The 21,926-nt window shown below is 42.6% G+C and overlaps 1 protein-coding gene across 1 annotated transcript in view; it reads right to left on the reverse strand.

Annotated features, from left to right (window-relative positions):
- The window catches only part of ipo9 (importin 9), a 47,410-nt gene extending 29,361 nt beyond the window's left edge, over nucleotides 1-18,049 (reverse strand). Inside the window, exons 1-9 of the mRNA XM_033042665.1 lie at nucleotides 17,787-18,049; nucleotides 16,872-16,933; nucleotides 13,882-13,968; nucleotides 11,207-11,408; nucleotides 9,838-9,926; nucleotides 5,526-5,612; nucleotides 4,468-4,587; nucleotides 1,705-1,805; nucleotides 682-740 (exon numbers count right to left, since the gene is read on the reverse strand). Of these exons, the coding sequence (XP_032898556.1) occupies nucleotides 682-740; nucleotides 1,705-1,805; nucleotides 4,468-4,587; nucleotides 5,526-5,612; nucleotides 9,838-9,926; nucleotides 11,207-11,408; nucleotides 13,882-13,968; nucleotides 16,872-16,933; nucleotides 17,787-18,012 (1,033 nt within the window). The 5' untranslated portion in view covers nucleotides 18,013-18,049. The remainder of the gene's footprint in view (nucleotides 1-681; nucleotides 741-1,704; nucleotides 1,806-4,467; nucleotides 4,588-5,525; nucleotides 5,613-9,837; nucleotides 9,927-11,206; nucleotides 11,409-13,881; nucleotides 13,969-16,871; nucleotides 16,934-17,786) is intronic.
- Nucleotides 18,050-21,926: the final 3,877 nt, after the last annotated feature.

The following is a 21,926-nucleotide window of genomic DNA, read 5'->3' on the forward strand; positions in this document are numbered from 1 at the left end:
AAAAACAGGGATTTAATGTTGGAGCTCTGTAAGGCGCTAGTAAGGCAGCACTTGGAATATTGTGAGCAATTTTGGGCACCATATCTAAAGAAGGATGTGCAGGCTCTGGAGAGGGTTCAGAGGAGGTTTACAAGAATGATCCCTGGAATGAGTAGGTTAGCCTATGATGAGCGTTTGTCAGCACTGGGCCTGTACTCGCTGGTGTTCAGAAGAATGAGGGGCGGGGGTGCTCATTGAAACACACAGAATAGTGAAAGGCTTGGATAAAGTGGATGTGTCCACTAGTGTGTCAAAAGGTACAGGGAGAAGGCATGAGATATGGTTAGGAGGGAGAGTGAACTTGCATTTCACTGCACATCTTGTAAGTGTATGTGACAAATAAACTTGACTTGAGATAGATCAGCCATGATTGATTGGCGGAGTAGACTTGATTGGCCGAATGGCCTAATTCTACTATCACTTATATGTTCCTTCATCTTCTATAATTTCCAAACTCAAATGCATACTCAGCTTCCATCTTGAGCATTAAACTTGGAAACTTTCAGTTTCAACATAAAGCTTCTAATGCATGGCATAAAACTCTTGCATTTGATTGACTGGCATCCATCCTTAAAGGTTACTTTCCTCAATTAAATGACTTTCTAGCAATCAATTTAAGACAAATGCAATGCTCCTACTTACCATCCGAATCCACTGGATCATCTACTTCTTCCATGTAATTCACCTCCGTCCTTACATAAGTGTCACATAGTTAAGGAAAACAGCAATGGTTTAACTACCTGAATCTTCTACTAACTTAGTACCATTTATCACACCATGCGGAGTGTGTCATTTATTAACCTCTACCCCACACCAATGCTTTTTGCTCAGCACTAAGCAAATTATCTGGATCTATTGACACAAAAGTAGGGTTCTGGGTGTGTCCGGTTTGTCGACTTATTAAGTATTTCATAAAGACTCAAAGGAGGACTTGTCACCCTTCATACAGCAGATCAAGAGGCAACTGCTTGGCTAAAGGACTTTGCATTCGCTAAATAAATAAGTATTTCATGTCAACAGATCACATTGAAACTCGTACCTGAAAACATTGTACTAGAAAAGCATACTTTGTAAAAAAGAGGCAAGAAAGAGGAAGGTCAAAACAAACTGAATAATTAAATTCTACTTGATATTTATGAGGCAAAAAACTGATCAAAACCAAAATTCCTGAGTAGTTACCAGAAGACACTGTCCCCAACATACGAGTCAAGTCTATACATTTTGTTTGGAATAGATTGTGGCAGTACACACATCTCTGGGGCCACAATTAATGTCTCAATTACACGGTCATTTAGAAGCCTCACCAGCATCAGATTTGAGAAAGGTGGCTAAATCAAGGCAAGAGGACCATTCCATTTCAAATACACAACACACAGTAATACACAACAGTAAATAAGCACAGTGAATATTTAAAATTCAGTCTGCATTCATAAGATAGATATGACTTGCATACATCTGTTTAAAGTCAGGAGCTCAGTGACCTTACACCATGTTTAAGCTAAGAATAAGCATTTATAAAATAAAAATACTGTCCTCACTTGACTATAGATCAGGAATGTGAAATACTATTGAGCTGAGTGAAAGATAAAAACAAAAAAGGTTGGAAATATCTGCATTTATGGAAGATGCAGGATTAACGTTTCTTCAGTATTGAGTGAAGGATATGTGGCTGCACTGTCAGTTAACGTATTCCAAACAATCGGTAGGATTTGTTGCATTGATGAAACCATGTGCTTTGGAAAATTCTTAACCAAAGCCGTCACTGCCTGCAAAAGAAGAATGGGGAGATGTCAACAGTATCAATGCCAATCACACATACCAAACCACATCTCCTGCCTTCTCCCTGTAACTTTCAAATCAAAGCTGGGATAGGAGACACCATTGTCTATAATAAGAGTATATAATAGCTGTCCAGGTTGTACCTTTCTGCAACACACAGTAAGTCCAGGAAACTTGTCTGCCACCAAGCACATTATCAATTGACAGATAATCAGAAGCATGTGTTAGGACCATCACTTCCCACAGCAAACTGGGTCAAGGAAATAATTAGGCACAATTGTCTACAACAGAACCGAAAGTCAGGTTAACACCAGTTATAGCACAGGAGTCAGGACTGTCACTCTATTTAATAGAATGAGGGCAATGTTTCAGGACATTCAGTGTTAAACCAGAAGCAGGTCTACTGGTCAGGACAACATGGTCTAGAACAGCAGGGACCTCTGTCTAAAACAATCTCTTTCTAAAACTGCACAAAGAGCAAGACCATTGTTTATAACAGCAGGGATCATATCCTTCTCTCCCATTGAGCATTGAACCAGGTCAGGGCTATCATTGTCTACAAATCAAAGGAGGAACAGAAGTTAGGGGCAACACCGACTGCAACAAAATCAAGTAGCCAGTGCCACAATCAAGAGCTTTCACTGTTTGTAGTAACAGAGCTCAAGATTGTCTATAACAGTGAGTTAGGGTCACAGCCATGGTTGCCTGCATCAAAATCAGGATCAGAGTTCATACCAAAATTCTACAGAACCACCACTTAAAACAGTCATGAATGGTGGTGGACAATTAACAGAACAGAGGCTCCAAGAACATCGCCATCCTCAACATCAGTGCTCAGCACGAGTGCCACAGACAAGACTGAAGTTTTCATAATCATTTTCAGCCAAAACTGCCAATGGAGTGATCCACCTCAACTCTCCCCGAGATACCCATCAACAAGAAAGCTAGTCTCCAGACATTTTGATTCACTCTACATGAATTTAGGAAACTGGGATAGAGAAAAGAACAGAGTCAGACAATTGCCATCCACAGCCATGATCGACTTGAGATTGAGGTCAACTCGCTCCAGTTTTGTGGGCTCTGAAATGTCTATTGAGGTCAGTGCGAGAATGACATACTCTTCCACAGCTGGTGATGGTGTGCAGCTCCAGCAAGGCATCTGAGTGGTCGTGATGCACAATCTTAAGGTTCTCAGTACTATCTCTTTTCTATTACTGGGCCAGAGGTTCTCAGGAGTCCTTGGGTGGTGTAGTTCTTCAAGGAGGCTTTGAGAATATCCTTCAATCTTTTTCTTTACCTATGATAAGAGTATCTGTCCTAGGAGCCTGTTGTTGGGCATGCAAATATGGCCTACTCAATGTAGCGAACCAATAACAGCCCAGTGCCTCAATTTTAGATATGTTGGTCTGGCAGTAAATACAAACATTTAATATCTGCCTTCTCTGAGACGACCTTCAAGATATTGGTAGTGGTCCATACTCTTCAGAAGCACAATCCTTAACTGTTGGGACAGCAGTGTGGTGCAATTAGGGGAAGTCGGGAAAGAAGCTTGGTTTTGTGGATGTTGAGACCAAGTTCTATCTATTCGTACACTGGTGATATAAATATAGATAGGGCAGCACGAATGAGTGACAATGTCTTGGAACCCAACTTCTATGTGTGCACAAACACAACCAAATTGGGCGGAAAGGCCTGTTTCCTTGGCTGCACAGATGTTCAAGGACTGCAGTAATTCAAGAAGACAGCTCGCCATCACCCCCCCCCCCCCCCCCCCAAGAATTAAGTATGGCAATAAATGGTGACAGTTACAACAACACCAAGACCCCCAAAATGAATTTAAAAATCAGAGTAAATTAAGAGCATAGAACATAAACAGGACCTCAATTTTGAACAAAACTATCTCTCTTGATTGGTTATATTATACTGTTCAGTACTTACAGCATTTTATTCACAAAGATACTGAGTGTGTTGTGAATATTAGCCGAGATATTAGAAAGAGCTCCATTTCTGTTCTTTGAATCTTAGGTCATATTAGTGTTTCTTCTTTTTAAAAACAAGTCTTTGAAGTGGGAAAATACTACTTCCCCTGGTATGTCTAGTATCAGGAAGCATCATCCAAAAAAGGTAAAGTGCAATTGGGTAATATGTAAAGGAAAATATTTAGAATTGACATAGTGCACAACAAGTATTGCAGGTCATTTTTTAAGAAAACGATTGAGAACGATTTTTGTGTAAACTGAGTTTATCAAAGGAATACAAAAACAGAAAGTGCTGGAAACACTCATTGGCAGCATTTAAAAGAAACAATTAACAGCATTTCCAGCCTTTTCTGGTTTTATTTCAGACTTCTACCATATGCATTTTTTAAGGATTTTCAAGAATCAAAAAGATATGGGACAAAGCATATGGTATTAGGCCACATATCTCATGCTCCTACTCTCTAAGGAACATGTGAGTATTTAGTTGGCAGTTTCTCAAAGGGACATTCACTTCAGGGTTTCTTGGCTTGATTCCTGTTATAATACTAAATCAGCAAAAAAAATGTCATTAAACAATGCTGTTACCAACATGAAAAAGGTTATGTGGTTTCAAAAACCGAGATTGCCAGCTCAGTTTGCAAATGTTGCCCAATTACTTCACACTACTCACCTTCAATACCTCCATCTTCAATCCACTATCAGAATTGGGTCCATCTGGCATTTGCAGAGCTTGTACAAATGCCTGGGTGAACTGCTGTACCACAGGGAATATCAATGCCTTGGCTGCACCCTAATGGAAATACAGAAAAAGCCTTCAGATATAACTTTTCACGTCATGCAGTAGACAACACGCATAATAAGCGAACCAATGGGCACACAAGGAACTGCAGGTGCTGGTTTACAAATAAAAGACAAATTGCTGGAATAATCCAGCAGATCTGGCAGTATCTCTGGAGAATATGGATATGTGATTGTGGTGGTGGGGGAGAAAGGAGAATCCTGGAAGAAAGGTGGAGGCAGGACAATGTCTTGAGTGATAGGTGGATACAGGTAAGGAGGATTTTTGATTGGCAGTTGGTTAGACAAAGGCCAGAGATGAAGACAAGGTGTGAGATGAGGATAGAAGAGGTTTGAATTGTGTGTGTGAAGGGGCAACTATAGGTGGAAGGGGACAGGAGGGAGGGAAAGAATGGGTGCAAAGCCAAATGGGCTACAGGGAAGTGAGGGGGAGAAGGGGGAGAGAAGAGGGGAAGAGGGGGGTTGTTTGTAGATTATGGGAAGGGGAGTTAAAATGGTTAGCGGACGAAGCGCAAGTGTTCAGCGAAACAATCACCTAGTTACGCTTGTTCTTGCCGATGTAAAGGACGCCACATCAGGAACCCCAAATGCAGTGAATGAGGTGCATGTGAACCTCTGTTGTTGCAGGAGAAAGTACCAGGGGATGGAGTGATTTTGATGTGATGGGATGAGTGAATCGAGGGGCTGCGGAGGGAGGTCTCTGCAGAAGGTCTAAAGGAGTGGAGATGGGAAGATGTGACTGGTGGCGGGATCTAGCTATGTAAAGGATAAGTCCACTCATGGACAAAGGTGGGACTTTATGTGCACACGATTACCTTGCATCAGTATACACCAAGCAGAAAGAAACAGATGATAGCAAGATCAGGAAGTGGTGGGGAAAATACAAGCCAAATGAGTTTCATTCTTAGGTTTAAGTTTCTTTACACTTACCTTTTCAACCTCCTCGATGGCACAAATAAGGTTGGCACACGTAGTGAAGATCTCAACTGCACGTGCTCTAGTCCGAATACTGTAAACCTACAGAAACAAATGGAAATCAACACCTGGATATTTTAAACAATTCATCTTCATTTAGATTGATTTATCAGTCAGAACACATGGGACTTATTGCTTCTGATTAGGTGCAAAAAAAGTTGACAAGTCCAAGTGCAAATGTACATGCTTTGAGTATGAATAACATCTGTGTGGAGTTTATACATCATCCTATAATCACATGAATCCCGAGTACTTTAGGTTTCTGCCACATACCAAAGGCAGGCTCGATAAGTGACTAGGCTACCACAAATTACCCACAGTATAGTTGATGACAGAAGAATCTCACAAAGTGTTAATATGGAAGCGAGGGAGAAGGGATTTGTGCAAATGGGTGCTTGATCATCAGCGCAAATGCAGAGGGCCAATGGACTGTTCCTGGGCTTTACGACCTCATTGCTATGGTTAGCTACCCAAGTCACTGACCTGACAGACACTGGGAACTCCCAGGATTGTCCCAGTCTCAAGAGGTGTCCATGACACTGTCCAAAAGAAAAGGGCAAGGACAACAGCAATGTTGTTGAGGTCAGACAGTGCATTTAGGACTTGTTCCTCATTTCCTCTCCCAGTGACTGGCCAGGTCTATTGCCAGGGGCCAGAGACAACGTCAAGCCCTACACTAGATATTGAGCCAAGTGAAAATTCATGTCTATATCTGACTCTGGTTGCAGCTAAATATTACTGATGGGCAGGGATCAGTCACCATTCAGCATTGTCACAGCATGGTTATCCACAGGTTAGTGCAACACACATAAAATGGATAAAGGTTTCAGAATGAAATTGACTGCAATTTCAATTTGCTTTTTTATAGAGTAGGTATAGGGGTACAAGCTTCTATAAATTATAATAAGCTTTACTCAGTGACGAACCAGTGATGAGCCTAAAGAACAATAAGTATTAAGGGTAAACAGGGAGAACTATGTGCGAGTGAAATTTTGACTCAGATGTGAGCAGCTAGTTGTGCTTTTGAAAAAAGAGCTTTCATGCATTTTTTCTGAATGGTTTGAACAAAATAAAACATTTCTCATTGAGTAGCCCACAGAAGTGGTTTGAATTAGAACTCTGATGGTCCCTGTGAAACTCTATCTTAATTCAAAACTCTATTTGCTGAAGATAGACACAAAAAGCTGGAGTAACTCAGCGGGACAGCTGAGGAGAAGGAATGGGTGATGTTTCGGGTCGAGACCCTTCTTACCAATGACAGCAAGAAAGGAATTTGAATAAAAGCAACATTTTCTTCCTCCTATCCCTCCCCCCGAAGAGACCCTTCTAGAGATGGGTTTTGACCCGAAACGTCACTTATTCCTTCTCTCCAGAGCTGCTGTCCCGCTGAGTTACTCCAGGTTTGTGTGTCTATCTTTGGTTTAAACCCGCATCTGCAGTTCCACCCTACTTTATTTGCTGAATTGCAGCCAAATTTTTACCCATTGTCCCATCGGCTCCCTGACTCTCCAATTATGGCAGCTAACCAAAGGCCTTTTGAAAATAGTTGCACTGCCTCTATTACCACAATACAATTACGCTGATCAGACAATGCCATTGAAATCTAGATTATTCCATTTTTCTTTCTCTGTATTTTTCCATGAGACCAGTGTGTAAAGATTCCATACTCTCTCTTCACAACTCTTCTTTCTCCTTTTTTAAATAGTGGAACTGTTACCAACTTTTGCGATGTCGAATGTTTTGTTCTTTCTACGGACAGAGCTATCAAGCAACTGAAATATTGACAGAGTTGATAACTGCTGCTCGTACACAGTTAAACAGAATATCAATCTTTCCCCTGTTAAATAATACCCCCTGACCCTTCTCAAAACGCTATCTCAAAACTTGTTTCCCCAGTTACTATCATGCATTAATCAGTCTCAGTCCGTGGGGGGGGGGGGGGGGGTAGGAAGAAGTACACGTTGCTTTTATTCTACCTCCTTTCTATTGCTGTAATTTGTAACAATAGATGTGTCATCACTGGGACTGAACAGATGAAAACATATTTTGATGCAGTGACAGTGGAGGTTGAATATCAGCAAAAAAAAATTATTTTCAATAGGACGAGTTATGAAATCAGCCTATCTACATGCATGATTGGAACATGTTTTGTTAAGACAATTATTTGAATTAGTAGGAGGGGCATAAATGGTGAGGAAATTTAATTAGAAAGCTCACAAAAAAAAAGCTGACATTTTGAAGTGACCTCGCACATTTCTGGCACAGCCCAGTTCCTTAAAGGAGGAAACCTGTGCCAGAATCTGGTGTTTATGTGGACAAATAGGTCTTTCATTTTTAAAATGTTGTGAACCACCAGTTTGAACACAGCCAAGCAGCTGAGGGAGACTTGCTGTAAACAGGATCATAGCACAAAGTTGCGTGCTGTACACTGACAACAGGTTTACTATACTCCCTCCTCTGTGAGCATATTCTAATCTTTTGCCATTTGTAGAACAGTATATTCCTTGCAAATTTACTTTCATTGATCCACTTTGCTTTTCTAATTGTCTATGACTTTTCACAACTATGCATTCCCTTTGTTTTCCTTTGATTCATTCAATATGTTTCATTATTTGATTCCCTTGATGCTGGTTAAAAAAAAGGAGAAATGCAACAATCTCCTGATAACCCTTAAATATTTCCAAATGCTAATTTTATCAGCCGCTAATTTTCCACAATTTAGCTTCAAGTTATATTCCCGTCCCGTCAAAATTAGTTTTTAATAATATGACTATTTATTTCCCTCATATGTCCTTCTTGATATACTACATAAAAATAATTATGATCACTATTATCTGGATTTTCCCAACAGATTTGAGATCTGCTTTGGTTCATTTTCCTATAGCTAGATCAAGTCACACTTTAGTTTAGTTTACAGAGTGGAAACGGGCCCTTCGGCCCAACACCGATCACCCGAACACTAGTTCTATCCTACATACTAAGGACAATTTACAGAAGCCAATATACAATATACAAACATGCATATCTTCAGAATGTGGGAGGAAACCTGAGCACCCAGGGAAAACAAGCAGGGTCATCGGGAGAAGGTACAAACTCCTCAGACAGCCCCCATAATCAGGATCAAACTAGAGACACCGGCACTGTTAGGTTGTAGCCTTTGACTTGTACACTGGGGCCACCCTGTGTTCGACTGCTTACATAAAACATTTAACATGGATCCCAAATCCTAATTTCTTTTTGGCTTTTCTCTACCTCATCAGTACATTTGGAAACAGGTCTTTTTTAATCTCAGTATTTTTAATTTCTCAGATTTGTTGACATTCTTCACTAATAGGTGGTCCGCAACATATTGTAAATATCCATTCCTCCTCATTTAGATTCTATTTCTATGGTAAAAGTTGAATTTGTGTTTATAATTGCCATTATATTCTCCAGTTTGAATATTGACCAATATTTTTCCTGCCCAACCCTTTCTAAATATATGTCCCACAATATTTGTTTGAAAGTCATAGACTTTGCTATAATTCAGTTATCCCAAAATAATAACAAAATTCAAGAGTTGCCTACAATTTGATGATTACACGACAAGCAACATAATACATTTTATTCGGTCTAATATGTTTGATAGCTTGCTTTTCGTTCCCTAACTATTTATATTACTCATATTCCTCACCTTGGTCCTTGCTTTGTCCTTGCCTTTGCAGGCTTGTTATATACTCCAGGGGAATCCTCAACATCACTTCCCTCCAACTCCTGCACAATTCTCCCATCACCTGCAGCCATCACCACCTTCCTGACCAGGTATTATTAGTCAAATATATCATTGGATCCAAATAATCTTTTCTCATGGATTCTAATCACATTCTAGTTCAAGTAGAAACATCCTCAGAGTGTAGCTCTATATTTTTCCTACGTCACTGGCCCCAACTGCAACTGCTGAATCAATTTTCTTCACTTGAGAACCTCCGTGGATGTTGGACCACACATTACTAGCCTACTGTAGAGCAATTTGAATTATCATATCCTCCAATTACAATCTCTTTTTGGTTTTCTTCTTCCTTACATCTGTCTCCTAATCAGTATTGTTAGCACAAGCATCATGCAAAGTCAATGCCTATGACCATTTTCCCAGGTTAAAGGTGCTTATATATTTAAATAGCCACTAACGTTTTGTAAAACCATCACAAAACGTCTTCCATGTAGAGAATTTAAGTTTGAAGGCAAACCCAGAGCTTCAGAAGAATGAATGGGACCCTGGTTCACATACCTCAGCCATTGTAAAAATCTTATACATTTCTGGCAAAATGACAGGAGCCACCAGTGGCATCTGAATGTCCGTAACCTCCCGAGTGAACTCTGCAGAAGAATGTGACAAACAGAAATTAGGAACCGAATATAGGGCCAGCCCAAAATAATTAAATAGTACTTCTTCAGTTTAGAGCATTACTAATTGAAGAAACATGACAATACATTTAAAATAACACTAGACCAGGTAATAAGGGGTAAGCCATTTAGAACGGAGACGAGGAAACACTTTTTCTCACAGAGACTTGTGAGTTCTACGTATGGTTCGATAGGGAGCACACTGATGTGCCTTCCAGAGCCCCTATTCGCCCTGACGGTGTAACAGTCATAGTCACAGAGGCCGACGTCACAAGATCCTTCAGGGGGGGGTGAACCCTCGGAAAGCACCTGGACCTGATGGTATACCCGGCCGTTTTCTAAAAACCTGTGCGGACCAACTGGCTGGAGCTTTTACGGACATTTTAAACCTCTCACTTTTGAGGTCTGAGGTTCCCACCTGCTTTTAAGAGGGCATCAATAATACCAGTGGCCAAGAAGAGTAGGGTGATGTGCCTCAATGACTATCGACCACTGGCACTAACGTCTGTGGTAATGAAGTGCTTTGAGAGGTTGGTTATGGTGCACATCAACTTCTACCTTGACAAGAACCTCGACCAACTACAGTTCGCATACCGCCACAACAGGTCAACGGTAGATGCAATTTCACTGGCTCTCCACTCCGCACTGGACCACTTAGACAATAAAAACACCTATGTCAGGCTGTAGTTTATAGACTACAGCTCGACGTTTAATACCATCATCCCTCCCAAGCTGGTTACCAAGCTCACGGAACTGGGCCTCTGCGCAACCCTCTGCAATTGGATCCTCGACTTCCTCATCCACAGACCATAGTCTGTTTGAATTGGAGGAACCACTTCATCCTCAGTAACAATTCGTACGGGAACACCTCAAGGCTGCGTGCTCAGCCCCCTGCTTTACTCACTCTATGCCCATAACTGTGTAGCCGGTCATAGTGCGAACTCCATCATCAAGTTCGCCGATGACACCACTGTGGTTGGACAAATCTCAGATGGGGACGAGTCAGAGTATAGAAGTGAGATCGACCGACTGACCAAAAGGTGCCAGCACAACAACCTGGCTCTCAACATCAGGAAGACCAAGGAAGTGATTGTGGACTTTAGTAGGAGAAGGATGAGGACCCACAATCCTGTTTATATCAACGGGACAATGGTGGAGAGGGTCAATAACTTCAAATTCCTGGGCGTGCATATATCAGAAGATCTTTGTTGGACCCAGCACACCGATACAATTATTAGTACAATTATTAGTACCTGTGAGGACACGCATGGCTCCGTGCACAGCATTCACATCACCGCTGATCAACATCTCCATCAACAGTCGGAAGAGCTCTGGCCAGGCCTCAGGCCAGTCCCAGTGAGCTATTGCTGATATAGCGTAGGCTACACTGGATCGCACTTTACTGATCGATTCTTGAAGGCCACTTGGTAATAGTTCTCTGATGGCCACCTTAGCCTGCAACAGGAGTTAAAATAAATGGCTGATTACCTGCTTAATCCTGTGCAGTAACAGAGTTGAAGGATGACATTTAGTCAACACAGCCATCACCATAGCAATCTTGCCTTATCTATTCCTCAGCTCCATCCGCTTTCCCCTGAAAGTTTATTTTTCTCAAGTGTCTAACCTATCGCTTTTCAAATCCTGGGTCGTTCACACTACCATCATCCTCATAGGCAGTGGGTTTCAGATCATTACCACTTGCTCTGCAATAAAGTTGGATTTCCATAGGATCGTACATGAATTAGCAAATTTGCAGGTGACACTAAAGCGGATATATTGTAGATAATGCAGTACATATAAACATAGAAAATAAGTGCAGGAGTAGGCCATTCGGCCCTTCGAGCCTGCACCGCCATTCAATATGATCATGGCTGATCATCCAACTCAGTATCCTGTACCTGCCTTCTCTCCATACCCCCTGATCCCTTTAGCCACAAGGGCCACATCTAACTCCCTCTTAAATATAGCCAATGGTACGTAGTAGATTGTAGTATAACCTTCAATTATGGCTATCAACCGTTGCAGCTGGATCTTGATCAGTTGGGCAAGTGGGCAAAGGAATGGTTAATGGAGGTGAATGCAGGTAAATGTGAGGTGTTGCGTTTTGGGAAGACTAACCAGGGCAGGACCTTCACAGTAAATGGCAGGGCGCTGGAGAGTGTTGTAGACAATAAGAGATGTAGCAGTGCCGGTAGATAGTTCCTTGAAAGTGGTGTCACAGGTAGATATAGACAAGGCGGCTTTCGGCACATTGGCCTTCATTAGTCAGAGTACTGAGTAGAAAGTTCCAGAAAATTAACATGCATAAGATCCAGGGTGACAATCACTTGGATTTAGAACTGGCATACTCATAGAAGACAGAGGGTTGTTTTCTGGCCAGTGATCTGCGACTAGTGGAGTTCCACAGGGACCTTTGCAGACAACACCATAAATTAGCCAGAGGAAGCAACAAACTGGAGGACTGGGAGAAATTTAGAATTCAACAGAGGAGGACAAAGGGGTTAATTGAGAGCATGAAAGAAAGCTTGCGCTGAATATCAAAATGACTGTAAAATCTTCTATAGATATGCAAAGAGGAAAAAATTATGGGATGGTAGGACTGACATATGATGAAAGAATGGATCGACTGGGCCCAAATTCACTGCAATTTAGAAGGATGTGAGGGGATCTTATAGAAACATATAAAACGCTTGAGGGATTGGACAGGATAGATGCAGGAAAAATGTTCCCGATGTTGGGAGAGTCCAAAACTAGGAGTCACAGTTTAAGGATAACAGGTAGGCCATTTAGGACTGATACGAGGGAAAAAAAATTCACCCAGAGTTGCGAATCTGTGAAATTCTCTGCCACAGAAGGCAGTGGAGGCCAATTCACCGGATGTTCTCAAGAGAGTTAGATATAGCTCTTAAGGCTAACGGAATCAAGGGATATGGCAGAAAGCAGGAACAGGGTACTGAATGGTGGTGCTTGCTCGAAGGGCCAAATGGCTTACTCCTGCACCTATTTTCTATGTTCCATATTTCAAAGGTAAAATTCAAGAGGAAAGTACACAGTTAATGGCACTGATACACAGAGGGACATTGGGGTCCAAGTGCATTGCTCTTTGAAAATAGCAACACAAGTAAGAGTGATAAAGGAGGTGTGCGGTGTGCTTGCCTTCATCAGGGGCATTGATACAAGTCTCAGTAAATCTTAAATCAGCTTTATAGGATTTTTAAATATTACAAGCAGTTTCTGTCGTCCCCATTGCAGAAAGAATGTGGAGGCTTGTGAGAGGGCCCAGAAGAGGTTTAGCGGAATATTAACAAGAGTATTAGCTACAAGGAGAGGTTGGTCAAACCTGGATTGTTTTCCTAGAACATTGGAAGCCGAGGGGAGACCCAGTAAAAGTATACGAGGCATACACAGGGTAGGCCCCCCCCCCCAGGCCCCCCCCCCCCAGAGTGGAATTGTCAAAGCCAAGAGGGCATCATTTTAAGGCAAGAGGAGCAGATTTGAAATTGTTGAAATTCGTGATAGCAGTGGCATGTTAATTTAAGTTAGCTGCAGTCAAAGCAGTCGTAAAAGATCTCATCTGTGTCCTTAGACCAGCAATACACTGATAGCTGCATCTAAAAGGCTTTTGGAGGGGCACATGGTATGTGCAAGGAATGGAGGGATATGGATCAAGAACAAGCATAGATTAATTTTACATGGCATAATGTTCAGCACAGATATTGTGGTCCAAAGGACCTGGTCCAGTTCTGCTCCATGTTCATACCCACAACTAAACTAATCCTTCCTATTCTGCTACAGTTCTTAGATCTCCAAATATCTTACCAATTTCTAAATTTGCAATTTTTCTGTCTTTAATGTTTCACCCTGATGCTCACACTCAGCGGAAGAAAACATCTATTAACATTTTATAAAGGTCACGTTGTGCTCTTACCCTTTCGGTAGTCTCAGGTGTGTGAAATTTCTCCGACTGATTACACCAATGATTCTCCACATACTGTTTGAGGATTACAGATGCCAGCTATGGATAAGTCAAAAACAAAAAAACAAAATATTAACCAAATATTTTTATTTACACACTATTCTGCATTAGATTCTTAGAATCAGCATTACAGGTCTCTTACATGAGAGGATATTAGAAATTTTACCTTCCAAAGTCGAGAAGCTTCAGATATCGTGATTCAGTCACTGTGATAAAACACACACTTAATTCATGGGACATTAACCACCCTGTTTCCTCTATTTAAACCACCTTGAGTGATTGATCACAAATTGATCAACCTCCATAAGGAAAAGAGACTAAGAACTTCCTTTTAATGTATATCATTTGAAATTATTCTATTTTATCATGCCCCACATTTACCGATACTAAACTGATACTTTGAGCTAGCAAAAGGTGCTTCATAGGATATTCAAATGAAAGTGGGAAAAAATGCTTTATTGTTACACCACAGAGCTCATTTTGGGGTCAAATATGGCATCAAGACTCCAAGTAGTTTGCTTCAGCTCAAGAAGCTGATTCCCGAGGGGGACTGGAGGTGGTAGCCAGATGAAAGGAGAGCTTAGCTAAGGATGAGTGTCTGCTTATCCAGAATTGGATGTTCTACAGGGATCGCACAATGAAGGAGTCTGGCCAGAACATGGTACAAGTGGGTGCCGACTGCACAATAGAAATTGACAATGTTTCCATAACTTGGGCAGCATGGACAAGTTGGGTCGGTGTTGGAATTGGAGTTTCAATAGGAACCTCTGACAGTATGGGGGCAGTGGACAGTCAGAGAACAAAGCACACGCTTAGAAATTGAGGGAAAGATACAAAATCTCTAAAGTCTCATGATAGAATGGGCAAAGAATGAAGACTCCCAAAACCCTGGATCCCATCAAAATCCAGAACTCTGTCCCAAACCATAAAACAACACAGCATCTAGTTAATTTTTGTAATGCTACCTCAAAATGCAGATATGACTGGCTAGCCCAGCATTTATTGTCCATTCCTCTTTAACCTAGCAGTCGTAGTGATAGGTAACTTTTTTTAAATCTCAGCCAAGCAATGGTGAATGTACTACAGTGATGAGGCAGAACTTTTGATGTAGAAATGATATAGGGGGTGATGTATCTGTGTCTCTCACCCTCCTTTGTGGTAGAAAATTGGGAGTTCTATCAGAGTAACTGAGGCGAGTTACTGTTGTGCATTCAGCAGATAGTACACACTGCAGGCATTGTCTACTCGTTGCGGAGATAATGATTTTCTCTCAAGGTGTAAGAAACAAGATCAGCAGACCTTTCTATGTTTCATCAAGATCATGGCTATTTTTTAAATCCAAAGCCATTTTACATATCATCCTCATATCCCAGATATCTAAATGTTGATCTCTTTTCTGAGAAAATTCAACAACTAAGCTTCCAGAATTAGTTCCTTTTACCACCAGTGGAGTGTGGCTGCGGTGTATATCACCTACAAAATGTATGACAGACACTCATCGAGGCTGCTCTTGCTGCATTGAGTTTCCAAACTCCTCAGCCAAAGTGAAACATCCATGCTGCATCACGGCTGTCAAGGCATACAAAAATGTTGCCTGTTTCAATTAGATCTCCTCTTATTCTTCTGAACACTGTAGAATACAGGCTAAGTGTAATATCTCCTGAAAGGGTTAACCTGACTTCCTTGAAACTAGTACAGAAAACAATGAATTGGAGATGCTGGTTTACACAAAAGCACATAAACTGCAAGAGTAACTCAGCAGGCCAGGCAGCATCTCTGGAGAACATGGATCAGTGATGCTTCGGGTCAGGGATCTTCAGACTGCAGACGAGTCTGAAGAAAGGCCCCGATCCAAAACATCACATATCCCATGTTCTCCAGAGATGCTGTCTGACTGCTGAGTTACTCTAGCAGTTTGTCTCCTTTCCTTGAAACCAGTCGAGTGAACTTTTTCTGCACTCCCTCTATTCTTAAAACAAAAATTATAAATGACCCCATCTGGTCTCACCAAGACCCTATTCAATTGCAATAAGACTTCCATATCTTATATTTAAGGCTATTAAAGGCTAAAATTTTGACTACCTGCTGCATCTGCAAATTAATTGATACGGTATAAATCAAGCAGCCAGCTTTTTTCAACGTTGGCACTTTGCTTTTTGAGTATTTTTGGAGTCTCACTCTTCCAAAGAATTCTATCATGCTCTTAACTATGTCTTAATAGAATGCCCACCATTTGAGCAGCCCATAGCCACAGGCTTACAAAGGCAGGTCAGGTTTTGGCCGATGGTGCCAAGTACATTGATGGCAGAGAGCTCAATGACATGAAGGATGTCAAATCATTTTAAATACCAGACATCCATCATTTTAACTTGTTTATTTTAAACTTTAGCACTTAACTTATTTGCATCAGTTTTTTTTTGTAGGTGTCTACAGGATTGGCCACAACAGCAAAACTTGAACATAAATTAACTATCCTGCACTCATGACTGAAAAAACAATGCCAACACACTCACAGAGAATAATTCCACCATAAATGTAGCCCTGTGACCACATTGCTGTTAGTGATTGAGACTGAAGTGACCATCGATTCCCCTCCCCACATCAGTCTGAAGAAGGGTCTCGACCCGAAACGTCGCCTATTCCTTCACTCCATAGATGCTGCCTCACCCGCTGAGTTTCTCCAGCATTTTTGTCTACCTTCAACCATTGTTTAATGTGACCTGTCTCCACCATCAAATATTCTGGCAAAGAAATCACAATGAATTGCTGTAGTTTCCCCCATACATTAAAGATGCCATCCTCCAAGACAACTGATTCTTAGCTGTACAATTTATTTGCTGAGAGCCCAAAAGTGCTGTTGCAATACCTCATTATACAACACATTGTAAAGCAAACTAAAGTAAGATATTCACGTTCCCCTACATGAGACATTTTCCACATACCTGCCGGATAGCCAGAACGCCCTGGGGATCCACCGTCAACTCAGCTAGGTGAACACCAAATTCTGAAACAGAGTACAACCACCTATCAACAGGAACAGATTTTACTTCATATGCTATACAGATCAAGGACACAACACAAGAGGGGTGTAAAGTGAGAAAAAAGCACTAAGAGGCAGAGGGAGGGAGGGAATGGGAACTGGAGAGGTAAACGGATGGAGGGAATGTGGGCAAGGAGAAAAGAGGACAATGCGCAGGCGAGGGCAGAAATTAGAACTGGACAAGTATGCAGTGAGGCAAAAAGGACAAGGCAAGTGAAGGGAAAAAAGGGGTTGCAAGGGAAATTGGACCAAGTCAGGATGGAGGAATGGGGACATGCACCTGAAGTGAACTGTGGGAAGGGAAGCACGGATCAACCATGGCAAAGCGAGGGCAAACAAGAGGGGCAACAGGGAGGGGAAAATCTTATCCGCATCGCACGTCTCCTTTGTAATTATCCCAGTCCAAACACTTGTCTCTCAAAATATCCCTTCCTTCCCTACAACCTCACTCTTCCATGTGCCACCCGTCCTCCACCTATTCTCAGTCCCTCTCTACCCATCATCCATGCCCCCCCTCAACCCCCACCTCATCCCTGCCCACTCGACCACATCCCTCACCCGTCATCCATCCCCACTCAACCATACCCTCTCCACATTCCGACCGCCCTCCACCTCAATCCCAACCTCATTCTTACCCCACCCTTACCTCATTCCTGTGCCACCCCACCCGCCTCGTGCTTGCCCCCCTTCCAACCCCACTCCCTCCTTTCTTTCCTGTCTGCAGCCCCCTCATCGCTGCCCCGTCCACATCGTCACTCCTCCACCGCCTCATCCCTCCTAACCTTTCCCCAACCCCCGATACCTCCCCGACGCTCACCCTCCGTCACCTCCAGCACTTTGATCTGCTCCTCCCCCGCGGCCCGCACCTCCTGCACTGGGGAGAGGATGGAGCCCAGCGCTTCGAATAGCGCCTCTTTCAGGCCCTGCTGCACGGGCCCAGCGGGAGCCGCCGTGATTGGGTTAGTGGGGACGTTGGCTGCTGGAGCAACGCTCGAGTGACCTGGACCGGCCGCCACTCCGGCGCCCGCTCTCGCTGCCGCCATCTTCCCGGTCACACAGTGGTGGCTCAGGCGGCAAACACAGCGGAAGTCGCGACAGCGCACGCGCATCACCCCCTTGATCTCCAAGCGCAGGCGCCTGGTCCCCACTGGCTGCCTGCAGCAAAGATCCTATAGCTATAAGATCTTTGGCCTGCAGTAGCAACATGTAGGCGGGTGATGGACCAGGGTGGAGTGATGGGAGGAGAGGGATCCTTTTAGTTTAGTTTATTGTCGCGTGTACCGAGGTACAGTGAAAAGTTTTTTGTTGCACACTAACCAGTCATCGGAAAGACAATACATGGTTACAATCGAGCCATTTACAATATATAGTTACATGATTAATATTATTAATATAAGTGGAAAAAGGAATAACGTTTAGTGCAGGTAAAGTCCGATGAAAGATAGTCCGAGGGATGGACGAGTAAGGAGTGAGATGGAGAAGGGTGGTAGAGCAGGAGATGTTTACATGAAGGAAGGTAATGGACCAGGAGGGCATGACAAGGATGAAGGTGCTGGACGAGAAGGGATGATGTGAGGAGAACCTAACTCAGCACAAAGACTGCGCCCTTTTTAGAACACTATTTCTTACTATGTATTTTCTCTCTCCATTCTTCCCATCAAAATGCACCATATTTCTCTGCTTTGAACTTTATCTGCCCAGACTTCCCATTCCACGTTCCTATTTGTATTTCGCGCCGTTGTGTTTCGCTGCCCGTCGTCTCCCATCTGGACAAATCCCCGAACAAAGCAACCTCAACCGTCCGTATGGCCTGCAGTCAATCCTGGTCTACGGACGGCAAACACTGCTGGACATTTGAGCCTCGGTCATCGAGGTCTTCATCCGAGTCCCCGGACAAAGCCCCGGACAAAGCTTCCCCTACCCCTCGCTCAGCTCCCGGTGGGTGTATGGGCTCGGTCTTGCGGCGGCCACCACACACGCCGAGCCAGCAGGCGGAGCAAACGCGCGGGCGCCCTGGAAAGGTTGAATACTCTCGCCCGCGCCCGTTCAACATCAGCTTACCTCGCCCAGCGCTGTGAAGACGGATCTGGTCGGCCCTACCGCTCCATCCATCGGCGGTCCCTCGAGCCCAGGTATGACTCACTCTGGTCGATCTTTCCGGTCCCCGGTCTGTTGGCCCGCGGGCTCCAGCCAGGCCATGTGTGAAACGCAGCGGCGTGGTTTCCCTGAACCTCTGCCCGCTGGCGTGGGAGCCGCTACCGGACCACAACTCACCTGCAGTCCCTGCTAAAGTGGCCCTGATCAATGCGAGATCCTTGCTGAACAAAACCTTCATCCTCAACGACTTCCTACTAATTGGACTTCCTACTGATCACAGAAACCTGGCTTAATCCTGGTGAGCTTGCTCCACTCTTGGAACTCTGTCCTGATAAATGTAACTTTTTCAGCTCGCCTAGGCTCTCCGGTCACGGTGGGGGCCTAGCCAATGTGTTTAAGAAACATTTCAACTGCCGCCTCCTGAACGCTGACCATTTCTCCAGTTTTGAACATCAACTAATTATAGTTGGTCTAATCTGTCCACTTTTAATTGTACTTGTTTATCACCCACCAAAAATGTACAAGGACAAAATCTCACAATTTGCTGATCTTATCGCTATTAATTTGACCGGGTCCTGATTCTTGGTGACTTTAACATTCATGTCTGCTGTCCCACTAAGCCTCTTGTGAGTGAATTTATGAACCTGGTTGAGTCATTCAATCTGACTCTACTTACGACTGGACCCACGCACAAGCTTGGTCATACACTCGACCTGGTGCTATCGTCTGGTCTCCAAATTTGAAATACAGAAATTATTGATGCCTGTCTGTCTGATCATAGTGCAATTATATTCATAGAAACATAGAAAATAGGTGCAGGAGTTGGCCATTCGGCCCTTCGAGCCTGCACTGCCATTCAATATGATCATGGCTGATCATCCAACTCAGTATCCTGTACCTGCATTCTCTCCATACCCCCTGATCCCTTTAGCCACAAGGGCCACATCTAACTCTCTTAAATATAGCCAATGAACTGGCCTCAACTACCTTCTGTGGCAGAGAGTTCCAGAGATTTACCACTCTGTGTGAAAAATGTTTTTCTCATCTCGGTCCTAAAGGATTTCCCCTTTATCCTTAAGCTGTGACAACCTTGTCCAGGACTTCCCCAACATCGGGAACAATCTTCCTGCATCTAGCCTGTCCAACCCCTTAAGAATTTTGTAAGTTTCTATAAGATCCCCCCTCAATCTTCTAAATTCTAGCGAGTACAAGCCGAGCCTATCCAGTCTTTCTTCATATGAAAGTCCTGACATCCCAGGAATCAGTCTGGTGAACCTTCTCTGTACTCCCTCTATGGCAAGAATGTCTTTCCTCAGATTTCCTCCAACCAAAGGAGAGTCTTCAAATGTATCTGATCAGGCCCAGGAGATTTATCTACCTTCATACACCTTAGGACAACCATCACCTCCTCGACCGTAAAATAAGAGAATCCTCAAAACATTTCTATTAACTGTTCCACGTTCCCCAATCTTCATGTCTTTCTCCATAGTAAATTCAGAGAAATATTTGTTGAGGACCCTCCCCATCTCCTGTCACTTAACACAAATATGTCTGCTTTGCTTTTTGGGGGGCCCTCATCTCTCACTGGTTATCCTCTTTCCCTTAACGTACATAAGTCTCTGACCCATTCTTACAGCCAGGGTATCAATGGGGCTGGTTTAGTTGAGCTGGTTAATGGTGCAGTCTCAGCAAAGTGGTATGTGGTTAGAATTCATTTGTTCTAACATTACCTGGAACTTTTGTGGCATGAACATTTTAACTTGTCAATTAGCAGCCGATGGCTGAATGTTGCCATGCTCTCATTGCATACATGTATGGACTGTTTCATTTACTAAGGAACTGTGTATCTAATTGATCATTTTGCAATCATCAGAAAACATCATCGTAATGTGAGATACATAAGTGATGCAGCAGATGAAGACAGATGGGCCTAGATCAATGTCATGGAACTAACATGACATTGATCTACAGATACAACAATCTTTCTTTGTGTGATGTATGACTCCAGTCATTGAAGTTTTTTACTTTAATGCCCATTGACATTAGTTTTATCAGGACACCTCAATGCCATACCTGGTCAAATAATGGCTAATTATCAAGAACAGTCACTAACTTTTAAAATTTAGCTCTGGTCCACGTTTACACAAGAGCGGTGAGATCTGGAGCCGAAGGTCCTGTCTAAACCTCATTGAGATGTTGGTTTTGTTGAATACACACATTCTGACAGCACAGTTAAAACATCCATCATTTTTTCTTATAATTGAGAGTAGATTGAGTGGGTGCCAATGAGATATTAGATTGGAAACCTCAAAAACAAAACAAATGTATGAGGGAATTAAAATTAAACTACAGGTATTGACCCTTAAAAAAAATAAAAACATTTACTTGATCTCTTCTGTCTGACTTTTGATTATTTCTGATAAAATATTTAACATATTTGGGAAAAGTACATGAAAGTAGCATTTCCAGTTCAGCCCTGATAGCAACCCATATTTATTGAGTGAGATGACCTACAGATGAGGTGTGCCTTTTGAAATTGATAACAATCCAATCTCACTTCAAAGAAAAACCCAGCGAGCCACAGAAATGAAAAGCAATCTTTGCAATTACAGATTTTACACTACTTGCAGTGAAGGAAAGATATTATTGAACTTTCATAAATGTGCCAGTGCATATCAACTAACACAATAGGCTAACTCATTGTCTGTTAGCAATATAATAATAATAATAATAATAATAATAATAATAATAATAATACTTTATTGTCATTGTAAATACATACAACAAAATCTCAGGTGCACTGCCCGAGCGGAGCTCCAACGTATCAGATAAATAATAATGACAAATAATAATGGCAAGA

This window comes from Amblyraja radiata, chromosome 24, assembly GCF_010909765.2.
Source record: "Amblyraja radiata isolate CabotCenter1 chromosome 24, sAmbRad1.1.pri, whole genome shotgun sequence".
Lineage (NCBI taxonomy): Eukaryota > Metazoa > Chordata > Chondrichthyes > Rajiformes > Rajidae > Amblyraja > Amblyraja radiata.